We start from the raw sequence: 24,504 nt of genomic DNA, 5'->3' as shown, positions 1-24,504 counted from the left end.
ATAGAGCTAGAAAAAATAATAACAAGATTCATCTGGAAGAACAAAAGGTACAGAATATCAAGGGAAATGATGAAAAGAAATGCAAGGGAAGGTAGCCTAACTGTTCCAGACCTAAAATTTTATTATACAGCATCAAGCATCAAAATTACTTGATATTGGCTAAGAAAAAGAGAGGATCATTGGAAGAGTTTGGGTGCACAAGACACAGTAGTTAATGAGTATAGTAATCCATTGTTTGATAAATCCTAAGTCTCCACGTTCTGGGATAATAATTCATCATTTAAGAAAAATTGTTGGGAAAACTGGAAAATAGTATGGCAGGAACTAGACATAGACCAACATCTTATATGTATACCAAGACAAGGTCAAAATGGGTACATGATTTAGACATAAAGGGTGAGACTATAAGCAAATTAGGAGAGCAAGGAATAGTTTACCTGTCAAATCTATGGAGAATGAGAGAATTTATGATCAAACAAGAGATAGAGAACATTATGAAATGCAAAATAGATAATTTTGATTACTTTTTTTTTGCACAAACAAAGCCAATGCAACCAAGATTGGAAAGGAAGCAGAAATCTGGGAAACAATTTTTATAGTCAGTGTCTCTGAGAAAGGTTTCATTTCTAAAATATATAGAGAACCGAGTCAATTTTATAAGAACACAAATCATTCCCCAACTGATAAATGATCAAAAGATATGAACAGGTAGTTTTCAGATGAAGAAATTAAAGCTATCTATAGTCATACGAAAAAAATGTTCTAAATCACTATTTATTAAAGAAATGCAATTTAAAACAAATCTGAGGTACCACATCACACCTATCAGATTGGCTATAATGAGAAAACAGGCAAATGGTAAATGTTGGAGAAGATGTGGGAAAATTGTAACACTAATGCATTGTTGGTGGTGTTCTGACCTGATCCCACCATTCTGAAGAGCAATTTGGAACTATGCCCAAAGGGCTATAACTGTACATGCCCTTTGATCCAACAATACCACTTCTAGGTCTGTATCCCAAAGAGATCATACAAAAGGGAAAAGGACCTACATGTACAAAAATATTTATAGCAGCTCTATCTGTGGTGGCAAAGAATTGGAAATTGAGGAGATGCCCATCCACTGGGCAATGAGTGAAGAAGTTGTGGTATATGAATGTAATGGAATACTATTGTTCCATAAGAAATGATGAGCAGGTAGACTTCAGAAAAACCTAGAAAGCTTTACATGAACTGATGCTGAATGAAATGAGCAGAACCAGTAGAATACTTCACAGCAACAGCCACATTATGCAATGACCAACTTTGACAGACTTAACTCTTCTCTGAAATACAAAGATATAAGATAATTCTAAAAGCCTCATTATGGAAAATGCTATCCACATTCAGAGAAAGAACTATGGAGTCTGAATGCAGATAGAAGCATACTATTCTCTCTCTCTCTCTCTCTCTCTCTCTCTCTCTCTCTCTCTTTCTCTCTCTCTCTCTTTCTCTCTCTCTTTCTGTATCTATCTGTTTTTTTTCTTCTTTTTTGTGGTTGGTTTTTCCTTTTGGTTTTAATTCTTCTTTACAATATGATTAATGTGGAAATACATTTAATATGATTATACATGTAGAGCCTATATCAGATTGCACACCATCTTGGGGAGTGAGGTGGAGGAAAGGAGAGAAAATCTAGAACTCAAAATCTTATAGAAGTGAATGTTGAAAAGCAAAAAACAAACAAATAAATAAAATTTTAAAAATAAATTTTGTTCCCAACCCCCCCAAAAAAAGAGAATCATTTTTTAAAAGAGTTAATAGCTTGGTAAAGGAAGCACAAAAAGTGGCTGAAGAAAACAGCTCCTTAAAAAGTAAAATTGGCCAAATGGAAAAGGAGGTACAAAAGCTAACTGAAGAAAAGCATTCCTTAACAAAATAGAATTGGGCAAAAAGAAGCTAATGATTCCGTAAGACATCAAGAGTCAGTAAAACAAAATCAAAAGGATGAAAAAATAGAAGCAAATGTAAAATACCTCATGGAAAAAATAACTGACCTGGAAAAGATGTCCAGGAAAGATGATTTAACAGTTTTTGGACTACCTAAAAGCCATAAAAGCAAAAGCCTGGACCACATCTTTCAAGAAATTATCAAGGAAAGCTGTCCTGATATCCTAGAATCAGAGGGTAAAACAAGAGTTGAAAGAATCCATCAATCACCTCTAGAAAGTGATCCCAAAATGAAAACCCTCAGAAATATTATAGCCAAATTCTAGAACTCTCAGGTCAAGGAGAAAATACTGCAAGCAGCCAGAAAGAAACAATTCAAATATCATGGAGTCACAGTCCAAATTACACAGGATTTAGCAGCTTCTACATTAAAGGACCAGAGAGCTTGAAATATGATATTTTGGAAGGCAATGGAGCTTGGATTACAACCAAGAATCAACTACCCAGCAAAACTGAACATAATCTTTCAGTGTAAAATATGGACATTCAATAAAATTGGGGATTTTCAAACATTCCTGCTGAAAAGACAAGAACTGAACAGAAAAATCAGTTTTCAAATAGAAGACTCAAAAGAAGCATGAAAAGGTAAACAAGAAAGAGAAAAATAAGTTATTCAATAGTGTTAAAGTGGTTATATCTCCACATGGGAACATGATACTTATAACTCTTGAGAACTGGATCTCAGAATTTCCAGTATTGGTGGAGTAAGGAACCCTTTGAAGTCCTCCCACATTTGAAGCCTATATACCAATGATCATCGAGCCTTTCCTGGAGAATTTACCACCACTAAAACATTCCATTCTACTGGTAGGCAGCTATCATCATTAGGGTATTTGTTTTGTTTGTGTTTGTGCTTTTGTCTTGTTTTGTGTTAATGATGTTGTACGTTTGTGTGTGTTCTCAATTGATGTAAGCAAAGTGGTGTGGCAAACAGTGTGTCCCATTCGATTGAGCTCTTTGAGGAAAGCATTTTTTTCTCTCTTTATGTCCCCAGAATTTAGCACAGTGCCTCACACATAGCAGGGACTTAATAAATGCTTGCTGACTAACTTAATTAATTTTCTCAGCCTCAGTTTCTTCATCTGTAAAATGGAGCTAATAATATCTCTAAGCTCTCAGCATTCTTCTGTGGATCAATTGAACTAACACATGTAAAGTGCCAAGCAAACCTCAAAACTAGCTATTACTATTATTATTATTATTTCATTAAGCCTAAATATATCCCCCCATAATTTCCATGCATTGTTTCAAACTCTGCCTTCTGGAGTAAAGTAGAATGTGTCAAATTTCTTGTCCGTATGATAATTCTCCCTCAGACACTTACTGGCTGTGTGACTCTGGGCAAGTCACCTCACCCCATTTGCCTCCATTTTCTCATCTGTAAAATGAGCTGGAGAAGGAAATGACAAACCGCTCCAGTATCTCTGCCACGAATACCCTAAATGGGGTCATGGAGTGCTGGACATGACTGAAAACAGCTAAAAAACAACATATTCATTCTTCAGCTACTTTGAGCCCTGCTAGGGTGGAAAGTCTACTGGACCGGACTTAAGAAACTGAATTCAAACCTTGGCTTTGCTACTTACAATGTATGTGACCTGGAAATTACACTTAACATCTTTGAATCTTTGCTCATCTATAAAATCAGGGGGTTGGAATATATGAGCTCTAAGGCAATTTCCAGGTCAGTGACTATGATAGTATAATCCTATGCCTCCTAAGTCTTCTTTTATCCAGGCCAAACATTCCTAATTCTATCAATCGTACAACATATGACTCTTGCAATGTCATTCTTTGGATGCTCTATTGATAATTAATATACTTCCCAAAATGCAGGGTCTAGATGTGAACCTGATATTATGAATGTAGTCTGACTAGGGCAGGCTTCAGATTCCTCCAGTATAACTTTCTTAATGCTAATCAAGATTGCATTGGATTTTTTGATTTTCAAAATATATTTTTGTCTCATTTTGAATTCACATAGGATTAATACACACACACCTCAGATCAGAACTCCCTAGCCATGACTTCCCCAACTTATCCTTGTATACGTGGTCTAGCTTAAGAAGTTCCATCTTATTAGAATTATCCCAATATATTAGCCTGGTAAAATCTCTTTAGATCCCTACTCCATCATTCAGTATATTAGCTAGCCATTCCAGCTTTGTGTCAGCTACAAAATGGAGGAAAATGTCATTTATGACTTTAAATGTCAGATAGTACAGGGAAAAACTCAGACTGCTAAGACACCCACTAGAGACCTCCTTCCAAGTTGTCATTGAAATATAAATGATTCTTCTTTGGGTTCAGTTAATTCAACCCATTTGAAATCCATCTGCCTTCATGTGTGTCTGTCCTACACTTCTCCATCTTGTTCACATGTATATCATGAGAGACTGACAAAAGCTTCGCTGAAATCTACATAAACAATACCTATAGAATTTAGAGAAGGAAATGAGCTCAAACTGACAGGCCCATATTTGCTGAGCCCCAATGTGCCATTTGGATCATTGCTTGCATTTCTACATGCTTATTACCCATTCCTTTAATAACAAGTAAGTGGTTTGTCAGGAATCACAGCCAAGCTCACTAAATTATACTTCATAGCCTCCATCCTTTTCCTTACTTTTTAGCAGGACATTTGCTCTTCTCTATTCTTACAGCACCTCTCTAGGTCTCTGAAATCTTTCAGGGATCATTGACAATAGCTTGGTCATCATATCTGCTGGTATTTTTAGTATCCTAGATCACAGATCATCCTGACCTAATCACTTGAACTTATGAAGGGAAGTGAGGTGTTCTCTCATTATCTTCCTACTCATCTTGGGTTTCAATTCCCTATTAACCATTTTTGGTCTGGTCTTCCCAAACCAAAGAAAATAAAAACTAAATAAATACTTAAGCAACTCTCTGGCATCAGTTACTACAACTCCTTTTACCCAGGTTCCACATGAACACAGATGGAATTATTTATCAAATACAGATGGAATTATTTGTCAAAACACATTTAGTCCTTTTCTCTTAAAAATTCAGTGACAATACTAAATGTGTAGCATGGCAAGTTGAATGATTTTCTAAAAATCTCCACATTTGCCAAACACCTATGTTGCCTCTTTGGTGTGGCCTGTAGGCAGCAGAGGACAAATAAAATATTTTAGGGGTCATTTAAGAGTAATCAATATGGTGCAAAACCAGGATTAGACCATCCAGTAACTGCCTGTTAATGCAATTAAGATCAAAGCAAGATACAACAAAAGAGACACTAAAGATTTCCCAATTTAGAATTCTTTGTCTCAGCTCAGTACAAAATCGTTAGATAATGCACCAGATAATGAAGGACATAGTGAATAAAGGAGATTTAAGATTAAACACTATACTCCCGACTCTTTTTTCGCTTTTAAAATAGGAATAGAGGAGAAAATGTTGTTGGTTTTAACTTCTTTTAAATAATTACATTTTGATATATTCAGAGACTGATCCACCTAAATTCCTCATACAATAAACAGAATGAATAAAGTGTTATTTTTTATATTCCCCTAGTTATAATATTAAGATGACAAAGGAGTTTTATTATTACAGTAAGAGCTCACATTTGCATAGCAATTTATAGTTGACAAATACACACACTCCCCACCCTCCCCAACACCTCTCTCCTTCAAGTCTTCCTTTACGATCTCCAGTTCCTCCTATTGGTTATTCGGTGGCATGGTCGCCAGGCTCCTCATCATCCTAGCTGCCTTCCTCTAGACATACTGCTGCTGCTGTTGCTGTTTCTACTACTCCTGCTTCTACTTCACTAAGTCTGTGGTACAAATAGAACTGTCCTATATTACAGATGATAAAACTGACAGTAAGTAATATGAATTCTAGAGATCACTAAAAGCCAGAGCCACGAGTTGAACTCAGGAGTTCTGTTTTCCCAGGGTAGGGACGCTTTCCCTAAACCAGAGGTATCAAACTCATGACTTGCAGGCCGTCTGTCTCCCTGAGTAAGTGAGGCCTGAACCAAATTCAAATGTATTTGGGAAAGGTTTAACAAAATTAATAAACAATATAATACAACATAGATAATGTTAACTTGTGGTTTTTAAGTCAATACGTGGCCCACAGGAGACTGTTTCTATGTGAGCTTGACACCACAACCCTACCTTACAGATCAGTCATTGGCAGGGTTTATAGAGCTTTGTATCACAAAGACAGGCTTAATCATTACTTTGAATAAGGCATGCCAATGACAAAATGTGTGCATAATTGGACACACGTAATTGGACTTGATCATTCTCACTCTCTCCAAAGAGTTTCCTGATTAATATCTTCTTGATTTCCTTAATAATGATTTCATCTTTCAAAAAGTAGAGGAACCCATTGAAAAGAATACATAATGTGGACCTATTTTCCACAACAAGGAAGAAATGCTTATCGGATGAAAATGACAGCTTGGGAAATGGGGGCAGGGGTAAGTAGTCCATCTTAGAATTTGTGAATGAGATAGGTAGTCTGGGTATAACAAGAAACACATCTTACATTTGAGGAGAATAGATTTCAAAGTGTTCAGATAAAGGAGAGATAGGGCCCCATGGCCTAAATTTTTACAGAAGTTAGTCCCAAATGGAGAGAAAACCCTTTTTAAAAAATATTATTTACTTATTCTTAACTTTTTAAAAATTTGTGTTCAAAATTCTCTCCCTTCTTGTAGCCTCTTTCCCACCCATTGAGAAGGCAAGAAATATATCAATTATATGTGTAAAATTAAGCAAAACATTTCCATAATAGCCATGTTGCAAAAAAAAGCAAGAAAAATAAAGTCATTCACAGGTAATCACTGTACAGTATTGCTCTTAATGTGTACAATGTTGTCCTGGTTCTGTTCACATCACTTTGCACTAGTTCATATAAGTCTTTACAGGTGTTTCTGAAATCAACCTGTTCATCATTTTGTATAGCATAGTAATATCCCATTACAATCATATATCACAAGTTGTTCAGCCATTTCCCAATTGATGAGCATCCCCTAATATTTACAATTTTTGCAACTACAAACATAGCTGCTATAAATATTTTTGTACAAATATGTCCTTTCTTCCCTTTTTTAATCTCCTTAGGATATGTACCAAGTAGTGGTATTGCGGGATCAAAGGACATACACAGTTTTATAGACCTTTGGCCATAGTTCCAAATTGTTCTCCAGAATGGCTGGAACAGTTCACAACTCTACCAACAGTGCATTAGAGTCTCTATTTTTCCACACCCCCTTCAGCATTCATCATTTTATTTTTCTGTCATGTTAATCAATCTTAAGAGTGTAAGATGGTGCCTCAGAGTTGTTTTAATTTTCATTTCTAATTTATACTACTAATTAATTTACACTACCTAATTGGTAGTGATTTAGAGCATTTTTATATGAATATTAATAGCTTTGATTTCTTCTTCTGAGAATTGTCAGTTCATATCATTTGACCATTTATCAATTGGAGAATGTCCCTTATTTTTATAAATTTCATTCAGTTCCCTATATATGTGAGAAATTAGGCCTTCCTTTATCAAAGAAGTTTGCTGTAAAACTTTTCCCCTAGTTATTCGATTTCCTTCTCGTTTTAGCTCCATTGGTTTTGTTTGTGCAAAACCTTTTTTAATTTCTCATAATCAGAAGTACATATTATACTTCCTGTTATCCTCTCTACATCATGTTTGATCATAAACTCTTCTCTTATCCACAGATCTAACAGGTAAAATATCCCGTGCTCCCCTAATTTGCTAATGTTATCACCTTTTATGTCTAAATCATGTACCCATTTTGACCTTATCTTGATGTGTGGTATGAGATGTTAGTCTATGTCTTAGATTCTGCCAAACTGCTTCCTAATTTAGGCAGCTCTTAATATGTAAATTCTGGAGGCACAAAGTAAAACATTTCTGTTTAGGATTCATCTCGAAGAGACCAATGTGCATAGAGGAAAGTCAGCATCCATTTTAGCTTCTTAAAAATCATGAATAAAATGTTACAAGAGGAAGCACGACTCATTAGGAAGACCTATACTTGGAGTCAGAGCAATTTGAACAAGTCCACGTCTGTGGCCCTCAGTTTCTTCTTAAAATGTAGGGGATGCATTACAAGATCCGTTCCACGTCTAGCTCTATGATCCTATGATCTCAGGTAGGGTCAGCTAAGGAAGCACGAGTGTAAGTCAACAACACATCAAAAAAAGTTCCGCTCTCTGTGAGCAGAAGTGGGGCCCAGAAGTCTGACGATTGTGCAATAGCAAAGTGCATGGGTCCTTAGCCTATTTTAATCAACTAGGTATCAGTAGGGGGGACCTGTAGGTCATATAGGAAAAGCAAATGGTGAGGCAAGGAGATGCGGGAATACTCCCTCATCTAGCCAGGAGGAATAGAGTTGGTGGCTCCCTTATTTCCCAAGCTGTGGGAACTGTCAAGAAGCCTGGATAGGTTCTGGGTAGCTCCCACTGGGAAGGGTCAAGGGAGGAAGGCAAAGAGGCAGAGCATGGTAAGAGTGAGTCTTCTCACCTAGCCATGAATTTGGTTTCTGTTTTCTTAGACTAGCCAGAGTATAGCGGAGAAAGGAAGATGGGAAATCCCAGGCTGGGTCACCATGGTAACACTCTGTCCCAGAACCAGTTGTACAATTCCAGTTGGCAGGATTGCCAGTTGGACTCTGGGATAGCCAGAGTTAGTGGAGGGGGCAAAGGTGGAAAGATGCCCCCATTGGTGATGGGATGGCTAGATGATCACAGTGGGGTTGATTGTAGAGTCCACAAGGCCACATTTGTTTTTGAGTAACAGTCTGAACTTGGGTTTTATTAAGGCTACAATCTCATAGAGCACATCATATCTAGCCTTCTAGATTTCTAAGGCAAGTGCTTCCATAGAATCCTGCTCTAATCCTTCTTTATAATGTGGTGATGATCCTAGGTCCTGCAAAGGTATGCTAATGAAGTATAAGGTCTGGTGCTGACCAATCAGCAAAGACCTGTTCAGGACTTGCAGGACCAGTCTGTGATGTTTGAGGATGATCATTACCAGGCTGACCAAGGCTCAGGAGTTTTTGGACATAGTAATTTTCAATATATCTCAACGAGTCATAGAGATCTTAGATCTGTGTTAGTGAGTGGATGGAGTACCCACACAAGCAAAATTACAGTTCTGTGATTGAACTGTAAGTTCTTTTGGAAAATTTGGGAAATAGGATTTCTAGCCATTCTGATCAAGAAACACCGTCCTGCTAGGAGCTTGGGATCACTCTTCATAAAAAAGGTCAGACTGCCTAAAAGGCTTCAGTAACAGATGCTTCCACTTTCTATAGGTCTGGTACAACACCTCAGATGGCCCAGTGTCATCAGAAGAGCAGCTGCTCAAGGGCTTAGTCTTTCCCATGAGAATCAGTAGGGTGTGATTCAGGGCCACTGAATATTGCAGCTAAACCCAGAGTTTATCAGTGGTGATAGTTTAGCTGGAGGTCAAGAAACCATCACAAGAGGAAACTGGCTAAGTGCAGCTCATATTGTGGAGTAGTTATCCATTCAGACAACCCAGAGCCAGTAGAATAAATCAATCAATAAGAACTGGTAAAGTGCCTACAATGTGCCAGTCAGTGGACTAGACATGGGGGGTACAAGGATGAAGAAAGAAACAACCCCTACTCACAAGGAGCTTACATCAATCAAGTGCTTCATAAATGCTGGTTGAATTAAATTGTACCCAGGTAGCTAGGCACGACACATATTATTACAGAAATAGCTATGTAAATGGGAAAGAGTGCTAGAGTCAGGAAGACCTGAGTTTGAATCCTGCCTCAGACACTTATATTACCTGTATAATGTTGAGAAAAATCATTTAAATTTTCTCTCTTTCTCTCAGTATTCTCATCTGCAAAATGGGGTTAATTAAAAAAACTACATCGCAGGTTGTGAGAATCAAATTTCATATGTGTGTTTATTATACACACACATGCATATATATATACACAAATATCTGTGTATGTATATATATATGTGTGTGTGTGTGTGTGTGTACCCAGGGCTTTGCAACCTTAAAGTGCTATATAAATGCTAGTAATCACATTATACTATCCCTTCCCCCCCATTTTATGGATGTGGAATGTGAGAAGTAACAAGAACAAATAGCTCGCCTGTGATCCCACAACTATCAGGGCCGGGGTCTGCACCCAAGTCACCTGATGTAAATCCAGTGATCTTTCCACTGTATAATGGAGCTTCTCATCAAGAAGGTCCCTTCCCTGTTGAATTGTCTTAAATAACTCAATATAGGCTGTGTGTTGCCCAGGTAATACTTTCTCAGATGGATTTCAAGTGTCCAGGCAGCACAAGGCACCTTCAAATATCAGAAGACTTCTAAATCTAGACAAAACACCATCTTTGCTTAGCAACACCCACTTTTGTCTGACCGTGGACACTGAGGCCTTGCCCTCTACTGAACTTACAGAAATCCAATCCCAATGCATACCTTTGGTCTGCATAGGGAGCATGCATGATGCAAAAATACTTGCATCTGCAGGTTGGGGTGTGGTCTTATGGGAGCCGTTACAAGGTAATTAGAAAAGAAGAAATTCTCTGAGCTCCCTTCCCCAGTGTGTTTGTACTGCAAGGGGAATGAGAGCAGAACCTTGGGGAACAGAATAGATGATATTCTAGCAGGTGTGGGAGCAAGGAGGAAGCTAATTGCAAAATACAGTGATAAGCAAGCTAAGGGAGGATGAAGGAAGTAGGCATTTATCCCTTTTGGACCCCAGTTATTCTAAAATAAATCTCTGTCTCTCTATCTCCATCTCTCTCTCTTTCTTTCTCTGTCTCTCTCTGTGAATCTGTCTCTGTCTCTTTAGGTCTCTATCTCTGTCTGTCTGTCTCTGTCTCTGTCTCTCTCCCTCTCTCTCTCTCTCTCCCTCTCTCTCTCTCTCTCTCTGTCTCTCCCATCAGGACCAGGCATCTGCTTTCTGTGAAATCTCTCTCCCTTTCATTCAGTTTGTGATCTTACTGATATCTCTGTGCTAACAGATGACTTGAGTTACTAAAAGATTTTGCTCCCCATACTAGATTTCCATGGGGATATGTGTTGGGGGAGAAAGAGGAATCTCTGTTCAGGAGGTCAAAGGAAATGACTAATAAAAACAAGAAAAATCATTCAAGATCCTTCTGCAGGCTGGTATGACCTGGGCCAAGGGGTAGGGGGGTCTGTCTCCAAGTAGCCCAAGGGCCGTCCAGTGGGCCATTTTAACTGTTCCAGAGAGAACAGTGTGCTTTCAGCAAGTGTAGGGATCAAATTCATGTTGAGTCGAAAATCTTAGGGCTGAGAAGAGGAAGAAGCACCTCATATCTGTTAAGACCTCAGGCCTGGGCTCCATTCAGGGCCCTGTCTTCTGGACTGTGACTTTCCTAGGCCAAATACCATCAAGGTCTCCCAGAGAATGTGGAAAGAGGCCTTGTGATCCCAGTAGAAAGAGCATTGGATCTGAAGTCAGACAACAAGGGTTCAAATCCTGCTTATGTGATCTTGGGAAAGTCACATATCACCTGAGTCCTCAATTTCCTCATTTCAAAAATGAAGAGGTTGACTAGCTGGTCTCTGAGATGTCTTATAGATCCAGAAGTATGAGACTCAGTGACTGGTAGTGGTCACTCAGCAAGTGCAGCTCAGAAGGAGCACTTGAACACAGACCCGGGCTGAGTCTCCATGACCCATAGTCTCACTTCCTAATCTGTGCTCCCTGAGGATAAAATGTGTTTAAAAGCATATACACACACACACATTTATGTGTATATATGAACACACATTTGTATGTGTGTATGTATTCACACAAATATGAGTATACATGTCTAAATACATACTTGTTACATGTATTAAATAGTATTTATTTCACATTTATAATATACTGTGCACATGCATATGCATGTATTTATACATACATAACATTTATGTGTACCTACTCATGTGGACACTTATAATAGTCCATATACACATGCACATATAAATATTGGTTGGTTGTCATCCTTTATTCTCGAAGAGGACCAAAATGACATCACTATGTTGGGGTCAAGGTACAGTGGGTCTGACTGTGACTGAGGAGATCAGTATGAGCTCACAAGGTTTTACCACAGGTTGGGCAAAAATAGTCCATATGAACATCTGGAATGGAGATTTCTCTAAATTTGTGCATCTCATGTTTCTTCTGAGCTACTGTAATTCTGCTTTTCCTCTTCTGACCTTGGTGTGAGCAATTGCCTTGTGTGAGTTTTCCATAAAATACTATTTTAAGCCAATGTATATTTGGCATTCAAATAATGTGGTCAGCCCATCTGGGTTTCACTCTCAGCAGTAGAGTTTGAATGCTTAGCAACTCAGCTGGAGAAAGGACCTCAGTGTCTGGTATCTTATCCTGCTAGGTGACCTTCAGAATCTTCCTGAGACAATTGAGATGGAAATGATTCAGTTTCCTGACCTCATACTGGTACACTGTTCAGGTTTTACTGGCATACAACAGTGAGATCAGCACAAACCTTCAGTTCAGTAGGCAGTCTAATACCTCTACTCTCCTATAGTTCCCTTCACAGCCTCCCAAATCCTGAGATAGCTCTGGCATTGCATGCATTAATCTCATCCTCTATGTGTACATCCCTGGAAAGTATCCTGCCAAGGTAAGTGAACTTAACCACATTATTCAAAAGTCCTCCATTTGCTGCAACCAATAGTTCCTGTATGGATGATGTGGTGCTGGCTAATGAAAAAACACCGTTTTTTTGGTGGTAATCGTTAGGCCAAAATTAGCACAAGCAGCAAATAATCAATCCGTACTTTGTTGCATCTCAGACTCAGGGGCTACACTGAATGTACAATCATCTGAAAACAAAAAGTCATACACTAGCTCTCTCTCCACTTTAGTGTTGGCTTGTACCCTTTTCAAGTTAAAGAATTTACCATGAGTGCAGTAGCTGACCTTGATGCCATTTTTGTTCTCATTGAAGACATCTGAATATATCACTGAAAACATCGCGCTAAAAAGCATGGGAGCAAGCACACAGACCTACTTGACCCATTGTGACTGGGAAAGTGAGAGAGCATCTCCATCATTCAGAATCCATGCAAGCATGCCATCATGAAATTGATGTACAATACTGATGAAATTCTCTGGGAAACAAAATTTTGCCATAATCTTCCACAAGCCCTCATGACTGACAGTATCAAAGGCCTTCATCAGATCGACGAATGTTGGGCACAGACCTCTGTTCTGTTCCTGGTATTTCTCCTGGAGTTGTCAGGCAGCAAACACTATATTGACCATTTCTTGGCCCTTCTGAAGCCACACTGACTCTCAGAGAGATGATCATCATGCAGGTGAAGGATCAGACTATTAAGGTGGACTCTGGTAAGAATTTTGCTAACAATGAGTAAGAAAGAAACTCTCCTGTGATTGGCACAGGACAACCTATTTTCTTTTCCTTTACAGAGATGGACAATGGAGGCATCCTTGAACTCTTGGATGATAACCTTCTCATGCCATAAAATCTAGAAGATTTAAGTCAGCTTTTGTATGAGCAGTGTAAATCTCATCTGGATTAGAATCATCACCAGGCACTTTGCCACACAAGAGGTGCCTAATATTACTCAAAACACCTTCTTCAGTTGAACATTTGGCTAGAGAGGGACTGACTTGAACTTGAAGTATATAGTCCATGGCTTCAGCATTGGTTGATGACGGTCTGTGGGGAACACTATGGAAGTGTTCAGCCCATCTCTCCAGGGTCATGCCCTTATCACTAATCAATGTGGCTTCATCAGCATTGAATAGTGAGGTGCACCATAGGCATTTGGCCTATGGACAGCATAAAAGTGCTTTGAATTGTTACTATCAATATAAAACTGAATTTCATCTGTCTTCTAACTGAGCCAAGACTCCTGCATCTAAGCTTCACTTGCACTTTACTTTTGATGAAATTAAATACTGCCTTCTTAGAAAGGACAAACTGTCCTGCTGGTAAACCTTATGGAGTTCTCATTTTTCATTTAGCAGCTTCTGAATTTCCCCATTATTTTCGTCAAACCTATCTTGATGTTTGTAAGTGTCCTGGCACAGATGAATAAATGCGGTGTTGTACACCAAATCTCTGAAAGCTGCCCACTCCTTTTCTGCTCCACTGTTGCCAACCATATGTTGACTCAGCATTCCCTTCAAGTTAGCAATGAACTGTTTTCTCTTGGAGAAGTGCTCTAATTTGTTGACATTAAGTCTTCTCATCATCTTGCCCTGGGGCCACCACTTTTGAATGCGAATGTTTAGCTTAGACAGGAGAAGTCTATAATTGGTCCAGCACTCTGCACTACACATTACCTTCATCACTCTTACATCCTGTCTATCTCTTCTCCTTACAATGATGTAGTCTATTAAATGTCAGTGTTTGCTGCGAGGGTGCATTCATGAAATTTTATTGCATTCAAGTAAATGAAAGACAGTGTTGGTGATGAGAAGATCATGACACACACAAGTCTTCAGTAATAATTGAATGTTGCTGTTGCTGTTTCTGACTCCTTTCCTCCCAAGAACTCTCAGACATTTCTAATAATCTGTGCCTATTCTGGCATTAAAGTTACCCAGAATTATAAGTTTGTCCTCTTTTGGCACATTGATGAGAAGGATCTCCAAGTCTTCATATTTTTTTTTCTTTAACTTCACCAGGGTTTGTCATGGTGAGAGTATATGCATTGATGATGGCAGCATGGTGTTTTCCTGCAAGGGCCAATCTCATTGTCTCATTGTCGCTCCTTTTGGGAGGCATGCAAGCTTGTTGACTAGATTAGTTTTAATTGCAAAACCTACATCAGCTTCATGGCACTCCTCTTCACTGTGGCCACTCCAGAAAATGCGTATCCAGTTCTGACTTTGCTAAGTTAGTCTTCTTTTGCTAGCTTCATTTCACTTAGGACTGCTATTTAGATGTTATACCTACTGAGTTCTCTTGCAGCAAAAGGTGTTCATCTTTCATGTCTACTGGATTTTTTGTCATCCATAAGTATGTGTACATTTCATGTATCAATGGTAGGTGGAATCAACTTTGAAAAAGTTTATACATTTATTTGTGTTTTAATCACAGAGTAGGATCCCAGTCTGCCATGGCAAGCAGGCCTGGGTTAGCTTAAGTGAAGTAGACAGTTTTAGGGCACCTTTTCTGGCCCCTTCCTCACACTAGGAAGTAAGCAGTGCAGTCTTTATAAAAGGCTGTTCAGACACACAGGGGCTGCTAAATTCCAATGTTGCTTAAGTCCAGCAAGAAGGCAACCTTTTGGCCAACCCACCTGTGTTCAGAGTTGTGACTATGACTCCCAATGTATCTACATCTGCTGCTTTAACGCTTTCCTGTTTCCATAAGACCTTAATGTAGATAAAAATTGTAAAATGGTATGAGTGATGTCTTTTGATTTACACATAAATTGAATTTAAGTGAGGCAGAGTTGCGCAAAGTCTTCAGCCTTACTCTTTCTTCCAGAGACATTGGAGTTTAGTAGCAAGACAAAAGTCAAGATGACTGTCAATGGTTCAGGATGCAGTGAATGACGCTGGTATCTTCAATGTCTAGACAAGCTCTAAGTGTTCCATAACACCTGCTTCTTCTGCCTCTTGACCAGTAGGAACAAAGTGTTCACATCCACCCATTCTGCTGAAGAAAGTTTTCACATGCTTGGGATAGGACCCCCCACTAACTCACTGATGGATTTTAGGCCCATCGGTTACCTTCAACCTGTTTTAGTCCACCTGCTAAATGGCTTATCAGAGTGTGGCCACTATGTACGTTATGGTTTCTTAGAGCCACAGGTGAGAATTCAGTGGCAAGTAGACACCAAAGGTGGAAAGCAGTCCTCACACCAGAGGTAGTAGTTCTCCCTGTCACCTACACACCCCACATAAACTAGAGGAAGTAAAAGTCATAACAAAGTTTGTGTAGGTGGACCTGTGGAAGGATCACATATATGTATATATGTATCCAATAAGGTAGTAACTTTGGTGGCAGGGTATTTTTTTTAATTTCAAAGATCTTTTGGAACACTCCAGGGTGTTTTTCAGTAACTTCCGTAGGAACACGATAACCATTATAGTTTCCTACAGCACACGTACAATTGTTCAAAGGAAATTGTCTGAGAGACATAGTTAGCTCAGAGTCATACTCCAGATTTGCAGTTTTGCTCTTGCAGAAGAACTCCAATGTCATTAAAAAAAAAACCCTTGAGTAATATCTCATACAATTCAGCTTGGGGATATGGTTTAAATAGAAAGTGAACACTTAAAAATTTTCCAAAAAAACACTGATAAATGCTGCTTAGATGAGCCTCCTTCACCCAGAGTCAGAGTGGGGACATGCCCCTAAGTGGTGCCTTTACATACCACTTCCTTTTAGCCGGGACAAAGGATGGCAGTGAGCCAGGGTGCAAACATCCTACACTTAGGGCTTAGAACAGAGCAGACATTCAATGAGTGCTTGGTGACTCTTTTGGTAATTCTTTTAGGATTGAATATGTCCGTTAAGTGAATCTATATGTGTGTGTGTGTGTGTGTGTGTGTGTGTGTGTATAGATGTATACACATGTACATGAACAGTAAACACCACAGGCCAACTTCATTGGAGATTTTGTCTGTGTTTCTCCAAACCCCAAACCTAACCCTAACACATGTAAAGTCATCCAAGTAACAGAAAGAACCAACATCAGTCAACAAATTTTATAACAGGAACACAATTAATAATAATGATGACAATGATAATAATAGCTAACATTGTATAGCACTTACTATGTGCAAGAATTGTGTTTATCACTTTACAATTATTATCTCATTTGATCCTCACAATTATTATCTCATTAGATTTTTATATCCATTTTACAGATAGAGAAACTGAGGCAGTAATGAAGTGACTTGCCCAGGGTCACAGAGGCAATGTCTAAGGATAAATTTGAGTGCAGGTCTTCATGTCTCTAGGCCTGGCACTCTATCCACTGAGCCACCAAGTTATCAGTAATATATTTGCCAACCAATGCATTTGACACTACAATGGACTTGAGGCACATAGGCATTAAAAGAAATGTTGAGTCAGGAACAAGGACTGAAGCGGAGAAAAGGAACTTCCCGTTTCTTTCCCCCATCCCCAACTGTAGCCATGTGCCCCAGCCCCCTTTCCATCTGCTGGCACTGGTGGAGTAAAAGGGATAGAGAAGAGAAAGAAAGAATAGGGAAGGGCAAGAAAAAAGGGGAGTAAAAGCTGCTCATGAGGGACATCCAGAACTGCACTCATCATGTAAGAGAGAATGGGGCCTCTGAGGGAAGTTGCCTCTTCTCGAGATTCTTTACTGGCTAGCAAGGGAGTAGTTGGAACATTCAGCAATGTATGTTGCTGTGTCAGCTCTTCCAAAGCAGGAGAAGAGCCTTAGCCTGGGGCCTCCTTGTGATGTCGACTCAGCAGAGGGGATGGGGAAGAAATAGAGAGAACCAGAGTCCTCCAGGGTTTCTTTGTGCTGACAGACAATGGGCTGGCTGAGCCGCCGATAGGCTTCAGGTCAGTCAGAAATGTGGCAAAAAAAAATGATGTGAACTATTGCTGCCTACATTGAGGATGGCAAAGCTCTCCTTGCTGTGACCTTGATGAGAAGAGAGAAAGGGCAGGGTCTTCCCCAGATCCAAAACCTACTAGCTAAGTGCCAGTGATGTCTAGACCTTCATTTCCTAATTTGTAAAGTAGGGATAAAAACACTTAATAACACATCAAACAATCCAAAGTAGGCAAAGGGCCCAAATTCTAAGTGCTCAAGGAAAAGTTGAGGAGGAAGGAAGAAGACAGTTTTGGCTGGGATGGAGGAATATGAAGAGAGGATCAAAGGAGGTCCCACAGAGGAAGTGGTATGTGATCTGAGCCTCAGGGGAAGAGAAGGATCCAGAAGCTAAAAGATGAAGAGGGAGGACATTCCAGACATGCAGGACATCTTGGAAAAATTTCACATAGGTCAACAAGGGCAAAGTCAGGGTGATCTGAATTGGCTGGGATGTGGGAGGCATGAACAAGGGTGACATGTAATAAGGTTGAAAACACAGACTGGAGTAAGTTTTAAGTGCCACACGGGGAACTTTCTATTTTATCCCCCATGTAATAGGGAGTCAATGAAGGTTTTTGAGTAGGAGAATGACATGGACAGATCTGTGCCTTGGGAAGATTATTTTTTTCAGCAATGATGACTTATGGGAGGGATTAAAGGGTGGAATTAGCTACTAATTAGAAGATAATTTCAATAGAGAACTAATGAGGGCCTGTACTTGATTGGTATTTTTCTGAGTGGAGAGAAGGAATGGATTTGAAGGATATGGCAGAGATAAACTCAGCAGAATATGACAAGTGATTGGGACAGGAGCAAGGGAAAAGAAGAAGCAAGAATGACTCAGGCCAGGGTGGGGGAGGGGGAGGTGCAAGGCATTGCAATACCACAAGTATGGGAATAAAAATTGGCTGCTACTCACTATTCATATTCTCTTCTAAAAAGTGAGTGTTGGCATGAGTGAGGTAAGCATCAGTTCAGTGTTTTGTCAACACAGCCGTCAAGAATGCTCTTGAAATTCATGACCAAACCAAAGATAGAGAACATTATGAAATGCAAAATGGATATTTTTGATTACATTAAACTAAAAATTTTTTGCACAAACAAAGCCAATGCAACCAAGATTAAGAGGGAAGCACAAAACTGGGAAAGAATTTTTACAACCAATGTCTCTGATAAAAGTCTCATTTTTAAAATATATAGGGAATTAAGTCCAATTTATAAGAATACAAGTCATTCACCAATTGATAAATGGTCAAAGGATATGAACAGGAGGTTTTCAAATGAAGAAATTAAAGCTCTCTATAGTCACATGAAAAAATGTTCTAAATCACTATTGGTTAGAGAAATGCAAATGGAAACAACTCTGAGGTAACACATCACACCTATCAGATTGGCTATAATGACAAAACAGAAAAATGATAAATGTTGGAGAAGATGTGGGAAAATTGGAACACTAATGCATTGTTTGTGGAGTTGTGAACCGATCCAACCATTTTGGAGAGCAATTCAGAACTGCCCAAAGGGCTATAAAAATGTGCAATACCACTTCTAGATCTGTAACCCAAAGAGATCATACAAATGGGGAAAGAACCTACGTGTATGAAAATATTTATAGCAGCTCTTTCTGTGATGGCAAAGAACTGGAAATTGAGGGGATGCCCATCCATTGGGGAATGGCTAAACAAGTTGTGGTATATGAATGTAATGGAATACTATTGTGCTATAAGAAATGATGAGAAGGCAGACTTCAGAAAAAACCTGGAAAGACTTGTATGGACTGATGCTGAGTGAAATGAGCAGAACCAGGAAAATGTTGTACACAGTAACAGCCATGTAGTGCTATGACTAACTTTGATAGACTTACCACTTCTCAGCAATGCAAGGATTTGAGACATCTCCAAAAGTCTCACAATGTAAATTGCTATTCACATCCAGAGAAAGAACTACAGAGTCTGAATGCAGATTGAAGCATACTATTTGCTCTTTTTTCCTTCTGCTTTGTTTTGTTTCTTCTTTCTTGTGGTTCCTCCTATTGGTTCTAATTCTTTTTTACAACATGATTAATGGGAAAATATGTTTAATAGGAATGCATATGTAGAGCCTATATCAGATTGCATGCTGTCTTAGGGAGGGAGGAGAAGAGAGGGGGGAGAAAAATTTAAAACTCAAAAACTTATGGAAGTGAATGTTGAAAACTAAAAATAAATTAACTAATTTTTAAAAAGAATGATCTTGAAATTTACAAGATAGGTCTGTTGTATTTCCATGTATTCCTGGGGTACAATGACCAGAACATTCAGTTCCTTGTGATCATCATATGCAGGCTTATATAACACTCATCACAGAAGGACGCTTGGAAATTGGGAACATTATACTCAAGCATCCGAAAGAAGAACTCAGCTACCTTAGACTTCATTCTGTACCAATCTCAAATACTGTGGCTCAAGATGAACCTAAAAGTACATCTAAATATGTAGTGTGTGGTGCCCTTCACCATCATTTTCCTCACTGAGAGGAGATGTTTATGGTTTTCATTTGGTATACTTATACATGAGAAGAAACCATGATTTCATTAGCATGTTCAACATCTCGCATGGGAATTCCCTTTACAAATGTCAATCACAGCTCGTCTATGAATTAGTAGGTAAAGACTAGGGTATCACCTGTGGCTTAGTGAGGTTACTTGAGTCTTACAACTCTTCAATGTCAGAGGCAAGATTTTAACTCATGCTTACTCCAAACCTAGAACTTTACTATTTACTCAGTCATACTGCATCTCTTCTGTTGTGTAGAAGGATAAAAATGAGCAAACATCTCTTTGCTTATACTCAGAGTTGAGGAAAAGATCTCCTAGATGATTGAGGAAGATAGATGTTTATTATGGGACAGAGAGGATGCTTCCTTAGTAGTCAATAATCACCACAGTAACAATGAGCATCAAAAGAAATAAAGCTAGGTGGAGCCCAGACACGGTGCATTGAATAGTCATGGAATCTGGGGGCCATATGTATTATTGTACATAAGGAAACTGAAAACCTACAAGAAAACAAAAAAGGTCAGTTTTGTGTTGAGATTGACAAAGGGCAGCCCACATGGTAAACTGACACCAATGTAGTGTCAAGAGATTCAGAATAATGGTCTCAGTACATTGGATCGATGCCTTTTGGAGGATTTATGGAAGGGTGCGGACAGAAGCCATACAAAATGTGCAGGGATAGATGTATTGTGATCTGCCCTGCTAGAGGGGACACCTACATGCATGAGATCATAGGTCCATCGATGAGTATTCAAGAATTCATTATTTAATTATTATAATTAATGAAATAGTAACTAGGTGGCATAGTAGATAGTACTGGGATTAGAATTAGGAAGACTCATCTTCCTGACTTCAAATCTGGCCTCAGACACTTACTAGTTGTGTGACTCTGTTTGCCTCAGTTTCCTTACCAGTAAAATGAGCTGGGGAAGGAACTGGCAAACCACTCCAGTATCTTTGCCAAGAAAACACCAAATGGGGCTACAAAGAGTCAGATATGACTGAGAAACAATTGAACAACAACAATTAATGAAAGTTTACATTTTACAAATCTTTTTTCCCGAAAAATCTTTTCATGATTTCAATGGTTTTTGTTGAAAGCTACTGAATTGATCATTTTAAAAGATAATAGCTAATCTACCAAGATACACCTAAGAACTGAATGTCAAGGCATTGACCTGATGGCAACCTCATGTTCAGTTACTTTCCCAAGATGTGGAGGCAGAAGGAAAGGATGATAGGCTATCTAACTGCTCTGTATGTTTTCTGTATCTGTTTATGGGTTCCTATGATTCTGACAGTTTACACAATCTTCTAAACTCACAATCCCCCACATCTACAATGAAGTGACAAAGATGTATTTTCTCAACTTTTCTCTGGGAGCCAGTTTGATCATTATACATTATAGTTACAAAACATTCTGTTCAAGGAAAAATAAAAACATGTGTATCAATTTCCTGTCCTCAAAAGACATAGGCAATTGATGTGAATATAAGTGAACAAAAGCCATTTATTTCTCAATATAAAAATAATCAAGAGAAGTAAACTGGCAGTTTTCAAATAGCAAAATGCAAACTATCACCAGCCATGTGAGAGGATGCTCCAAATTACTCACCATGAGAGAAATCTATTTTGACAACTCTGCGGCTTAACTTCAGAACAACCATATTGGCAAAGGTGTCAGAAAATAAAAATGGCAAATGCTGGAGAGGCACATGAATGCCCTGTTTGTGGAGCTGTGAATTGTCCCAATCATTCTGCATGATAATTTGGAACTATATTAGAGAAGTCAGTAAATGTCACATTCCATTTGGTATGTGGTATCACTTTCACTCAATAATAGCACAATTGGCTATGCATAGAACAAAAGCAGAGGAAAGATTAGAGAAATAGATAGATAGATAGATAGATGTATGAATACAGAGAATAATCTGTAGGAACATTTTTGTTGTAATAAAAATAAACAAAAGAGTACAAGCAGAAACAAAATAGGTACTGAATAAATCTAAGATTATGAAGATAAAAGATCATAGGAACCTATATCTAGAGGTGGAGGTAACCTCAGCTGTCATCTATTCCAACTTCCTCATTTTACGGACCAGGAACTGAGGCATAGGGAAGTTTAAGCTCTTTGGCCAAGATCATAGCACTGACAGAGGCAGGAAATGGAATAATAGTGTTCCATAAGACAAACTAAATGTAGAGTAACAGATGTAAGGGAAGAGACCTCAGAGTCATCTGGTCCAACCCCTCTATTTTATGAGGAGGAAACAGGCCTACACAGTTGAAGAGATTTGCCTAAGGTAACAAAGGTAGAAAGGGTCAGGGGTGGAAAATGGACCCAGGTCCTCTCATACAAGAGCCAGAGTTTTTTTCCTTGCAGCCTCTCTTTAAAAAAGGAGCAATGTAAATAATTCAGAGAAAACTAGAAAGACTTGTATGAACTGATGCAGATAGAAGCAATCAGAGTCATAATAATTTACACAGTGGTCACAATGATATTGAAAGAGCTAAATGCTGGTCATTGCAATGATCAACCTTAACTTCAGATGACTGATGATAAAACAGACTTTCTTCTTCTTGGCAGAGAACCAAAAGCCCATCGATTCAGAATGAGGCATATATTGTCAGGTGTGGCCAATGGGTTGGTTTGTTTTGCTTAGCTAACAATACTATCACCTAGCACTTTATAGATACTATCTCATTTAACCCTCACAACAACACTGGGAGATGGGTGACATTATAATCCCCATTTTTACAGATGAGCAAACAGAGAAAAAGAGATGTTAAATGACTTGCCGAGGGTCACTCACCTAATGTGTAAGACAGGATTTAAACTTAGATTTTCCTGATTCCAGTTCCAATGTTCTACCCACCATACTCCTACTTGCCTATTTACTGACTTTTTCATCATGTAGGGGAGTTCCACTTGGAAGAAGGAACAAAACAAGAACTTATTAAGCACCTACTATGTGGTGGGCACTATGCTAATTGATGTACAAATATTATCACATTTCATCCCCATGATGATACTGAGAGTTAAGTGCCATTATCCCCAGGGTAAGTAGCAATAATGGGGGAAAATACACCAATAACACATTTCTCTGTGTGAGTGTGTATCTCTCTCTCTCTTTTCTCTGTCTGTCTCTGTGTGTGTGTCTCTCTCTTATTCTCTTTTTAAAATGCCAAGCATGAATAATTCGTGAGCCCTTCCAGACGGCACTCACATCTTAAAGAATGCCTTTCAACACTTGTATCCAAAGAAGTAAGTGACATGGGCATTTTCGACACCACAGGAGAAACGGTTAAAATATTTGTGGTTTTGCCTCCAAGGTCAGCCCTTTGCATCTTCATGCTTTGGGTGCTTTGGGCCTCACTTGCCGAGTGAAATCTCAAACCCTAAAAAATTCAAGTAGATTTTTTTTTTACCTCCATGACAACTTCTCCGCCTCTTCCTCGATGAGGGATCTCATACGCCTCAATTTGTTGTTTTGTGAGTCTCACTAACTTTTCCGCCAGCTCCCTCCAGCCTTTCCCTAGTTTGACAGCTGAAGTCAGAATCGCGGTCTCCCGGATAAGATGCGCAACCAACCCTTGGCAGTCTATCTTCAGCAGTGCCTGCAGCAACAGTTACATGGTGAGAATGCTGTCATCATTAAAAATGAGTCATCAGTGTCTGATCTTATAAGTGGAAAATACCCCCCACACCTTTAAGGAACTTCTTGCTTTCCACCAGATGTTTCTGCGGCTGAGCAACATTTTGATTTGGGGCTTTTTCCCCACTCTAAGAGGTGAGCAATGCATGTATACTGTGCCCTAGGCAAGCTGTACCTATAAAAGCATGCCAGGATGATAAGGCAGAAAAACCTATGTTGGGAGTAGAGGGAGGGAGCAAAGGTTGAATCTTGGCTCTCTTCCTAACTGTATGACTTTGATCAATTCACATCCCTTCTCTGAGCAGGATCAGCACCTATAAAACAAGAGGGATGGACTAGATGAGAAGTGACATAGTCAAGGGGAAAAATACTGAGTCTGCAATCAGGGGAGACCTGGGCTACAATCCTGCCTCCAACACGACCTTTCAGTGTGGCCCTGAACAAGTCACAACCCCTCTGTGCCTCAATTACTTTATCAGTAAGGTAGAAGTAGTAATACCTGATCTCATATCTCATCTATTATTGCCAGAATCAAATAAGATACTGTTCTCCTCTTTCTTGTGGCTAAACTCCTTGGGAAGGCCATCTCCAATCAGTACTTCCACTGGGTCTTCTCTTTTCTCAACCACATGTAATCAGGCTCTTAAACTCTTTATTCAATAGAAGCTGTCAGTCAATTGGCCAGCATTTACTGAGGGCCTACAAGGTCATTGATGTAAGCAT

At 39.1% G+C, this 24,504-nt stretch overlaps 1 protein-coding gene across 1 annotated transcript in view; it reads right to left on the bottom strand.

Annotated features, from left to right (window-relative positions):
- The window catches only part of LOC114050706 (metastasis-associated in colon cancer protein 1-like), an 89,311-nt gene that overhangs the window by 16,077 nt on the left and 48,730 nt on the right, over positions 1–24,504 (bottom strand). The window contains exon 10 of the mRNA XM_027872569.1: positions 23,555–23,743. Within this exon, the coding sequence (XP_027728370.1) occupies positions 23,555–23,743 (189 nt within the window). The remainder of the gene's footprint in view (positions 1–23,554; positions 23,744–24,504) is intronic.

This window comes from Vombatus ursinus, unplaced genomic scaffold, assembly GCF_900497805.2.
Source record: "Vombatus ursinus unplaced genomic scaffold, bare-nosed wombat genome assembly UNPS02014799.1, whole genome shotgun sequence".
Taxonomy (NCBI): domain Eukaryota; kingdom Metazoa; phylum Chordata; class Mammalia; order Diprotodontia; family Vombatidae; genus Vombatus; species Vombatus ursinus.
Note: the sequence above shows the minus strand (reverse complement) of the source record. Positions and strands in the feature narration are given on the sequence as shown.